Below are 11,226 nucleotides of genomic sequence, written 5' to 3'. Positions count from 1 at the left end.
TGGGTCTGTAGCTGAAAGATTCTAGATTCTGTCTGCCTCTCATTTATTTTGTGACTTTGGGGTTTGAGGAGGCCAAGTGATTTTCCAAAGTAGAACTCAACAGTGGTCTGCATCTCAGAGAGAATGCTACAACAGGTTGGTTAAGCATATCAATTTTGAAGGACTTCTTGGATTCTTCTTGCATAAAAAATTCCTACGAGTACAATAAACAGGTTGCAAGGGCTCCAGTAAGATGACAGTGCAGCAGATGATAACAGGCACCTGGGGAATTCCCTTTGGCAACAGATTCAAATGTATTTTTGCAGACATTGATTAATGAAGCTTCTTTTCCCCTGTGAGGAGCAGACCCAGATACCACTGCTTTTCTGCAGGTGTGTTGAAAGGTGGGAACCCTGGGAAAGAGGGTCAAGTCATATCCCCAGGGGAACATCAAAAGAGATCTGAGCTCAGTCTCCTACATGCCCCAGCTGTTACTTACAGATGCTCCCCCAAAAGGATCGAAAGTGCTTTTCCAGGCCAAAGCTGGAATCTCCCTGACCCAAAAGAAACACACATCACCTTACCATTGTGGCTGAAATACCGCTATTTATTAAAAAGGCAGAACATAATGCAGCTGTAGTGATCCAGGTTCCACAGTTCTCAAAACACTAGCTGTAAATCACCCTGAGGCTTGTCATTCCCTTGGGTGGAAGCAAAAGTGCTTTCATGGACCCAGAAAGACTAAACTGTTGTACCGTACTATGAAGGATACAGCTAATAAAGGAGCAGAAGCAGCTGGGAAAAGTAAAGCTCCCATTCTATCCTGTCCAGAGTGCAGACATCTCCCTCTGAGCAGTAGCCTCAAGTGACACAGGTCTGTCCTCCCAACCAGCTGCCAGAGCAAGAAGAATGTGGTTTTCCTAAAGGCAGTGGAAGGGAAATGTGATAGTATAACTGCCATTTCCAACAGACAGGACAACATAATCAGGTGCTGCAGTGTCTGGAGTGGTCTTGGGGGGGGGGGGGGGATTTCCTGACGAGGAACCTGAAGGTTCTATCTGGAACACGGAAAAGAGACTTGTAGATTTGGAGGTCCATCAGAAGACAATCACAAGACGCTCACTCAGTTGCCTTCTTAAGAACAAAACTGCAACTGGATCAAATGTACCTAAATTAAGGGCTCAGATGTTCTATATAGTGGATACTCTTTTTACTTGTAGTACTGTCTTTAAATGTTTCTTTCCAAACAGGGTGAAGTGCTCTGAGATCATGTACAAAACTTGACACACTGTCAAGTGGGCTCATGTGCAAACATTACTCCCAGGGTTGGACAGCCCTGGTGTGTGGGAAGTGTGTGCATACAGAAGCAGAGACTGGAATGCCTGGAACCCTGTCTGGTATTTCCACCATAGGCATCTTCGCCACAAGCATTTTCACTGCATAATTGGCCAGAAGGCAATTTGGCCATAAAAGATAAAATAACAAAAAACAAAAGAGGGACCTTACTAATTTCTTCATTATGTCCTTTTTAAGAGAAGTATCCATTCTCCAAATCCTAGGATGCACATTTGTAACTGAAATTTGTATTACATTATGAAAGCCTTCTACATTTCTGTTCATTCCTAGCATAATGATGCATGTCTATCAAGAGATGTTCAAAAGTTCTATGGGACATACAGAAGAAAAGCTGTAAGGCATTTCTGAGTTATTATAACTGATAAACTCCCATTCTGTATTACAGTATGGTATGCAATCTGGCCTTGTAGTCTTATTTCACACTTCCAGTTAGTTACTGTATTTTCTATCAAGTTGCTATATGGAGTTATCATCCACTGTTTCAAGACCACCATGTATACTGGTCGTAGACCATTAGGAGGGCTAAGATTCATGTAATAGAAAAATGAGAACGTAGTTTGGTTTCATTTCTCTATTGACAATCAGTTATTTTCTCTCTGACAGCAAAATTGCCTTACGGCCAATTTACTTAGGTGGTGAAAATGCTTGCATCGAGGCTCTGCAGAACTGCCTGGAACAGGCTCTTTGGGTGCCTGGATGGGAATGAGGCACGGTCACTTGATTCCAATAGGTAAGGAGGTATCTTTGCAGAACAGAAGTTAATAGTGTACTGGGTCAATTCACCTCAAATTCCGAGCAGCTGGAAGGAGTTAATGAGCAAGCAGTAAATTTGCATTCAGTAGGGGCTGAGATATTGCTCAGGCTCTTCCCAACTCAGGAACATGGTTTGGTAAAACATGACCCATCCACAAAGGCAATTCTCCTTTAGACTAAAGTGACCCATAGGTGTCCTCTTTAACTCTGGGTAACTCGTGTTGGAAATTGGGTATAATTCATCTTGTTCAATTACCTGCTCCCACGGACCCGCCCCACCCCCCCACCCCCCCCACCCCCCCCCAAGTGCTTCAGCTGTGAGGAAATGCTGGCTGGAGTAAGGACACCATGCACATGCATATTTGCAGGCATCCTTGGGTGCTTTGCAAGCCTGCCCTCCTCCTTCCAAAACTGGCAAAGGAGACACCAGAAGGTTCCAAGACTTGCTGCAGATCCCTTCTCAAAACTAATGATGGTCCTGGAGCTCAGACCTGGAGATTCCACTGCCTCTCTTCTAAATAAGGTTGAAACCCTTGATTCTTGTACACCTAGAGATTCTAAAATATTCTTTCCACAGTCAGTACACTTTCCAGTGTGCTCCTGAAAGCTGGAGACAGGCCCTAGGCAAGCACATGATATTCCAGGATCGTGCTGCCTCTGGACTTGCAAGCCCTGGGTCTGGGAGCGAGGCAGAGAGGGGAAGGAGCCCAGCAACTAAGAAAATTAGCAAGACTTGCCCCTTCAAGTAACTAGGCACTACCAAATGCGTATTAAAAACATCATCTACAAGATTTTTTGACCTATGTGCACATTGAAACCTACCATCACTTTACATCCCTGGCAAGAGGCAACATGTTCCAGCAGAGCCAGGCTAGGCCACTACCCAGTCCCTGCTACCCCTGCAGGTACGTGGCACCTGGTGGCTCCTGCCCCAGGGCATTAATGTGTGGGAGGGCACCTGCTGCAGCTGCTAATTTCTCGCTGAGCTTCTGGTTCACCAGCTCCAGGCGGCGACCATTCTTCCGTGTCTGCCTCAGTGCCCTCTTGACCTTCTTCACCCGATCCCGAAGCTGTTTGTTCCGCTTCTCCAGAGTGGCCACCTTCTGCTGCAGTTTCTTGACGTGGTCCTCCTCCTCAAACAGAGCCTTCTGCACGGACGAACACATGAGCTGGGGGGGGGAGGGGGGGAAGAAATGCCATGGGAGAGGCAGGCGAGTTTCATAAAACCTCCCTAGAGCAGTGTCCCTGGGTGCTGTCACGTACCCAACAACACAGACTCTGACAGCCAATGGCTCCAACCCCAGGCTGAGGACAACCCTCAAGGCCCCTTCTTGGTTTCACCCTGTGAACCCTGCCCTAACAGCAAATATAAAGTACCCTCTCTGGGGTATCTTCCATAGCTTAATTTTTAAAAGCTATTGCATATTTTGTCTTTTTAAATGCTTACCAACTTGTATACTATTGATTCCCTGAGGGGATTGGTGACTTTTCACTTTTTGCTCTGATTCAGCAATTTTGCCTATTCTAACCTGGCTTTAAAACATTTTCCAGGAAAGCCTAAGTGTGAGGATCTGCCATAGAGGACATTCAAAGTATTTTTACTTAAAGGGCTTTGCTGCACTATGCATCAAATACTCCTACTCTGGGAATCGTTCTGGTCATGGCAGGATGGGCTTGAAGGAAGGGGCACTTTTAAAACCTCAGTTTTTGCCTCTTACCAAAACCCCCCTGGTTCTTTTGGTTGTTGTGGTTTGGTGTAACAAAATTTAGAATATTTTTTCTGTAAAAAAAAAAAAAACACACAAAAGAAACACAACACAAATCAATTAAAAAAAAAGCTCCAATAAATCAATAAGTAAAAGACCAAAACCCAAAACAAAAAAATATACAAAGTGGGGCACCTGGCTAGCTCAGTCAGTAGAGCATGTGACTCTTGATCTCAGGGTTGTAGGCTCGAACCCCACATGGGTGTAGAGATTACTTAAAAAATCTTTATTAAAAAAAATACACAAAGAATAGGGATAGTTCACTGGAAAGGACATATAAAGATACATGCCAATTAGGGCTTTAATGAACTGCTCTTTTTCAGACTGGCAAAATAAAGTCAATAGTTGGAGAAATAGGCACTCTTATCCTGTGGATAGAGTGTAAACCTCTATAAAAAGTGATTTGGCTATATCTACCAAAATGAAAACTGCATATTCCCTGTGACTTAGTCATTTTGGAACTTGATCTCATTGAAATACTCCCACGTGTACAAACATATATATACAACAAATAATATTGTCCTAAGATTGAAGAGTGACATTAGCATCATGGCAGCCTAAGACATCCCTCGTTTTTGTCCCCCAGCCCCACAGTAAAAATTGCGCATCCATCCCTAAATATTAGTGCCTTTGAGAGAGCTATGGGATCCAGGAGGAGTCTGGGCCACCCATGTATCAGGTAACAGGCAGAGAGACTTCATTCCTACCTAGGAACCCTGCAGTCATCTGCGTACCACCAGTTCCAGGGTCTCTCAGTCAGAGGACCTCAACAGATTTCTCCAAAGAAGATATAAAGACAGCCAACAGGTATATGCAATGGTGCTAGACATCACTGCTCATTGGAGAAATGAAAATCCATACCACAATATCATCACCTCCTACCTATTAGAATGGCTTTTATCAAAAAGACAAGAGATTCCAGTTCAAGATGGTGACATAAGAGGATCCTGAACACCTCTCCTTCCATGGACACACCAAATATACAGCTACCTAAAGAACAATTTCCTCTGAAAAATAAATTAGTTGAGTGACTCCTATATATTATACAAACAAGCAAAAAACCCACATTGCAATATGTAGAAGAGGCCAAGACACATACCATCAACCCCAACCCCAGTGCCACAACTCAGAATTGGGAGGGAACTCACAATTCTGAGCTTCTCCTTGAGGAGCAAAGAATTTGAACCCCAACTGTTAAGATGTGTATCTGAGACAGGAGCCCCTGTGCAACAGGTAGCTTCAAAAGCCACCAGACTTATGTCCATGAGATTCACAGGCTATGCAAAACTAAAAACCTCATGGCAACCATCCCTCAGGACCCAGTGTAGAAGCAGCAGACTGAAAAGCACCCCATCTTTCTGTGAAAGAAGTCTATTTGCTTATCTTAGAGTTTTGGCCTGATAAGCAGGTTTCTAATTTAACAAACTGATAAGACTCTCCAAAGACTGTGGAGGGCTGTGGGAGTCCTCTTCATGCTCCCCCTCTGTTCCAGGTTAACCTCAAGAAAGGAGCTTGTCTACACATCTGGCACCCTGGCTTTTGTGTCTGATGCTCAGAGGACCCATCCCTTGAGAACATGGCACATGTTTATGAGTTCATTAGGACAGTAGCAACCAAAGAAACACTTATTAACTGTCTAGCACCACAGACCTCAGCACACAGGGAGCATATACAGAAATGCCCATCTTCCTATCTTCCCCTGAAAGAGAAATCTGCAAACTTTAAAAGTTACTACCTCAAGTTCTGCTTTCCAATCAGCCTGAATCCAGATGCTGACTGAGATCCTCCCCTTTGAGACACTGAAAGGTCTTGGCACAACCTCCACTTCTGGGAGCCACTAAGAATAAAGCAGGCTGCTTGGACAGTCACAGAGGTTGAGAGACAGCCAAGAGCTAATAAGCCAGAGGCGAATGGGAGACTTGGCTCTTTTATCTAATGCATAGAAACCAATACAGAGAATAGATCAAAAGGAAGAAACAGAGGAATATGTTCCAGACAAAAGAACAGGATAAAACCCCAGAAAAAAACCTTAATGAAATGGAGATAAGTGATTTGCCTGACAATGAGTTCAAAATAACAGTGATAAAGATGTCCACTGAATTCAAGAGAATAACACATGAATCAAGTGAAAATTTCAACAAGAGTAAAGCAAAGTACCTAATAGAAGTGACAGAGCTGAAGAATACAATAACTGAACAGAAAAATACTACAGAGGAGTTGCACAGCACACTTGAAGACACAGAAAAAAGGATCCATGAATTCAAAGGGCAGTGGAAATTATCCAATCAGAGCAGCAAAAAGAAAAAAGATTGGGGACTCCGTAATGTGAATGTTGGTCTGCTTGGTGTTGTCCCCTAAGAGAAATAGAGAAAGAGGCAGAAAATGTATTTAAATAATAATGGCTGAAAACTTCCCTAACCTGGGAAAGGAAAACAGGCATGCAGATCCAGGATGCCCAGAATATTAAGTAAGATGAACCCAAAGAGATTAGCACTGAGATACACTGTGATTAAATTGTCAAATTTAAAGATAAGGAGAGAATCTTAAAAAGAGGGGAAAAAAAAAAACTTGTTATGTACAAGGGGACCCGGCACACACGAGACTATCAGCAGATTTTTCAGCAGAAATCTTCCAGGCCCATAGAGACTTGCATGACATATACAGGCATACCTCATTTCGCTGTGCTTCACAAATACTGCATTTTCTACCAACTGAAGATTTGTGGCAATTTGCTGAACAAGTCTATTGGTGCCATTTTTCCAACATTCATTTTGTGTCACATTTTGGTAACTCTTGAAACATTCAAACTTTTTCCTTATTAAATGTCATGGTGACCTAGGATCTTTGATGTTACTCTCATACTTGTTCTAGGGTGTCACTAACCACACCCCCATAAGAAGGTAACTTAAATGTGTGTTTTCTGACTGCTCCACCAACTGGACATTTCCCCAATCTCTTTCCTTCACCCTTGGGCCTCCCTGTGCCCTGACACACAACAATAGTGACATTAGGCCAGTTTATAACCCTACAATGGCTTCTAAGTGTTCCAGAGAAAGGAAGAGTCGCCTATCTCTCACTTAAATTCAAAAGCTAGAAATAATTAAGCTTAGTGAGGAAGGCATGGCAAAATCTGAAACAGGGCTGAAAGCTAGACCCCTTACACCCAATAGTTAGCCAAGCTGTGAATGCAAAGGAAAAGTTCTTCAAGGAAATTAAAGGTGCTATTCCATTGAACACACAAATGATAAAAAAGCAAAACAGCTTTTTGGCTGAAGTGAAGAAAGTTTTAGTGGTCTGGAGAGAAGATCAAACCAGCCACAGAATTAAGCCAAAGCCTCACCCAGAACAAGGTCCCAGCTCTCTTCAATTCCATGAAGTCTAAGAGAGGTGAGGAAGCTACAGAAGAAAACTATGAAGCTAGCAGAAGTTGGTTCATGAGGTTTAAGGAAGACACCATCTCCGTAACATCCAAGTGCAAGGTGAAGCACCAAGTACAGATGAAGAAGCTGCAGCAAGTTATCCAGGAGATCTACCTGAGATAATTAATGAAGGTGGCTGCACTAAACAATAGATTTTCAATGTAGTTGAAACAGCCTTCTATTGGAAAAAGATGCCATCTAGGGCTTTCATAGCTAGAGAGAAGAAGTTAATGCCTGGCTTCAAAACTTCAAAGGACTGGCTCTTTTGTTAAAGGCCAATGCAGCTGGTGACCTTAAGTTGAAGCCAATGCTCATTTACCATTCTGAAAATCTTAGGGCCCTTAAGTATTATGATAAATCTACTCTGTGTTCTATAAATAGAACCAAAAAGCAGGCTGAATATGGTTCAGGTTAAAAAACAAAACCAACATGGTTTACTGAATATTTTAAGCCCACTGTTCAGATTTGCTCAGAAAAAAAGATCTCTTTCAAAATATTACTGCTCATTGACAATGTAGCTGGTCACCCAAGAGCCCTGATGGAGATGTGCAATGAGATTACTGTTTTCATGCCTGCTAACACAATAGCCAGCTGCAGCCCATGGACCAAGGAGTCACTTCATATTTCAAGTCTAATTATCTAAAAAAATACACTTTAAAGGCTATAGCTGCCATAGATAGTGATTCCTCTGATGATCTGGGCAAAATAAAAACGATTCTAGCTGCCAGTAAGAACATTCATAATTCATAGGAAAATGTCATACATCAACATTAACAGGAGTTTGGAAAAAGTTTATTCCAGCCCTCATAGATGACTTTAAAGGGTTCAAAACTTTAGTGGAGGAAGTCACTGCAGATGAGGTGGAAGTAGAAAAGAACCAGAATTAGAAGTGGAGCCTGAAGATGGGACTGAATTATTGCAATCTCATGATAAAACTTGAACAAATGAGGAGTTGCTTCTTCTGGATGAACAAAGAAAGTGGTTTCTTGAGACGGAATCTACTCCTGTTGAAGATACTATCAAGATTGTTGAAATGAAAACAAAGGATTTAGAATATTACATAAACTAAGTTGATAAAGCAACAGGGTTTGAGAGGATTGACTCCAGTTTTGAAAAGGAAGTTCTATGGGTGAAATACTATGAAACAGCATCACATGCTATAGAGAAATCCTTCATGAAAGGAAGAGTCAATCACTCTGGTAAACTTCATTGTTGTCTTAAAGAAATTGCCCCAGTCTCTTCAACCCCCACCCTGATCAGTCAACAGCTATCAATGATAACTACTCTGACCTGAAAGTTCAGATGATGTTTAGCATTTTTTATAAAGTATTTTTAAATTAAGGTATGTATATGTATTTTTTAAGATATAATACTATTGTGCACTTAACTTTTATATATACTGGGAAAACAAAAAACTCATTTTACTTGCTTTATTGCAATAGTCACTTTATCGTGGTGGTCTGGAACTGAACCCACAATATCTCAGAGGTATGCCTATAGATATAAAGAGTGGAAAGAAAAAACTGCCCACCCAGAATACCCTACCCAGTAAAACTATCCTTCAGAACTGAGCGTTTTCCAGAGAAGCAAAAGCAAAAGGAATTCATCAGCACTAGACCCACCTTTCAAGAAATATTAAAGCTGAAAAAAAAAAAAGCATAACAACATATGCAGGTATAAATCTCACCAGTAAAGGTAAATATATACTAAAATTCAAAATAATGTAATGTTATAAAGGCAGTGGGTTAATCACTTATAATGCCAGTGTGAAGGTTAAAAAACAAAAGTAGTAAAAATAATTATACACATATATGTTAATGGATAAAAAGATGTTGCAAATTGTGACATCAAAAACAAAATGGAAGGGGAGAGTTAAAATGTGGAGCTTTAGAATGCTTTCAAAAATAAGTTCTATGATCTTTAAGTTACCGTTTAATAAGTTGTTTTATATAGATTTCATGGTAACTACAAAGCAAAAACCTATAGTAGATATACAAGATAAAGGTTTCTAAGCATACTACTACAGAAAATCATCAAATAACAAAGAGAGCACTAGGAAAAGCAAGGGATAAAGGAATTACAAAACAACCAGCAAACCATTAACAAAATCGCAATAAGTACATATCTATCAATTATTAAATGTAAATAGTCTAAATGATCCAATAAGAAGGAATGGTTTAATGGATCAAACACATGACCCATCTATATGCTGCCTACAAAAGACTCACTTCAGCTTTGAAAACACAAAGACTGAGGGTGAAAGGATGGAAAAGAACATCCATGCAAATAGAAACTAAAGGAGAGCCAGGGTAGCTACACGGTTATCAGAAAAATAGACTAAGAGAAGGGCTATAATAAACACAGATCATGATATAATGATAAGGGAATCAATTCATCAAAGGGATATGACATTTGCAAATATTTGGGTACCCTATAGAGGAGCACCTAAATATATAAAGGAAATATTAATAGACCTAAAGAGAGAAATAGACAGTCATACAATAAGGGACTTTACTACCCCTCCATCAAAAATTAATAGATTGTACTTAAACTACATGTTAAGCCAGATGGACTTAATGGATACATACAGACTCTTTCATCCAGAAACAGCAGAATACACATTCTTCTGAAATGCACATAGAACACTCTCCATGATCAATCCTATATTAGGCATCACATCACATATCTTAATTAGAAAACTGAAATCCAGGGGCGCCTGGGTGGCTCAGTTGGTTAGGCGACTGCCTTCGGCTCAGGTCATGATCCTGGAGTCCCGGGATCGAGTCCCACATGGGGCTCCCTGCTCAGCGGGGAGTCTGCTTCTCCCTCTGACCCTCCCCCCTCTTATGTGCTCTCTCTCTCTCTCTCATTCTCGCTCTCTCAGATAAATAAATAAAATATTAAAAAGAAAAAAGAAACCTTTAAAAAAAAAAAAAAGAAAACTGAAATCCACATATCAAGCTGTTTTTCTGACCAAAATGGTACTAATTACAAGAAGAAAATTGGAAAATTTACAAATATGTGGAGACTAAACATGCTCCTGACCAGTGGATCAAACAAGTAATCAAAACAGCAGAAAAAGCATTTGACAAAGTACAGCATCCTTTCTTGACTCAAACTCTTCACAGTGTAGGGATAGACGGTACATACCTCAATATCATAAAAGCCATCTATGAAAAACCCACAGCGAATATCATTCTCAATGGGGAAAAACTGAGAGCTTTCCCCCTAAGGTCAGGAACACGGCAGGGATATCCACTATCACCACTTGCTATTCAACATAGTAGAAGTCTTAGCCACAGCAATCAGACAACAAAAAGAAATAAAAGGCATGAGAATCGGCAAAGAAGAAGTCAAACTCTCAGTCTTTGCAGATGATATGATACTGTATGTGGAAAACCCAAAAGACTCCACCCCAAAACTGCTAGACCTCATACAGGAATGCAGTAAATTGGCAGGATATAAAATCAATGCACAGAAATCAGGTGCATTTCTATAGAGCAACAACAAGACAGAAGAAAGAGAAATTAAGGAGTCAATCCCATTTACAATTGCACCCAAATCCATGAGATACCTAGGAATAAATCTAACCAAAGAGGCAAAGAATCTATACTCAGAAAACTATAGAATACTCATGAAAGAAATTGAGGAAGACACAAAGAAATGGAAAACGTTCCATGCTCATGGATTGGAAGAACAAATATTGTGAAAATGTCTATGCTACCTAGAGCAATCTACACATTCAATGCAATCCCCATCAAAATACCATCAACTTTTTTTCAAAGAAATGGAACAATCCTAAAATTTGTATGGAACCAGAAAAGAATAGCCAGAGGAATGCTGAAAAAGAAAACAAACCAGGTGGCATCACAATTCCGGACTTCAGGCTCTATTACAAAGTTGTCATCATCAAGACAGTATGGTACTGGCACAAAACAGACACATAGATCAAT

At 40.7% G+C, this 11,226-nt stretch overlaps 1 protein-coding gene across 1 annotated transcript in view; it reads right to left on the bottom strand.

The window, feature by feature from the left end:
* Positions 1 to 2,411: 2,411 nt before the first annotated feature.
* CCDC3 (coiled-coil domain containing 3) overlaps positions 2,412 to 11,226 on the bottom strand; it is a 117,027-nt gene continuing 108,212 nt past the window's right edge. The window contains exon 3 of the mRNA XM_028114710.2: positions 2,412 to 3,257. Coding sequence (XP_027970511.1) covers positions 2,982 to 3,257 — 276 coding nt within the window. The 3' untranslated portion in view covers positions 2,412 to 2,981. The remainder of the gene's footprint in view (positions 3,258 to 11,226) is intronic.

This window comes from Eumetopias jubatus, unplaced genomic scaffold (genome assembly GCF_037043125.1).
Source record: "Eumetopias jubatus isolate StellerSeaLion01/CBP00866 unplaced genomic scaffold, mEumJub1_p1.0 scaffold_8, whole genome shotgun sequence".
NCBI classification, from domain to species: domain Eukaryota; kingdom Metazoa; phylum Chordata; class Mammalia; order Carnivora; family Otariidae; genus Eumetopias; species Eumetopias jubatus.
Note: the sequence above shows the minus strand (reverse complement) of the source record. Positions and strands in the feature narration are given on the sequence as shown.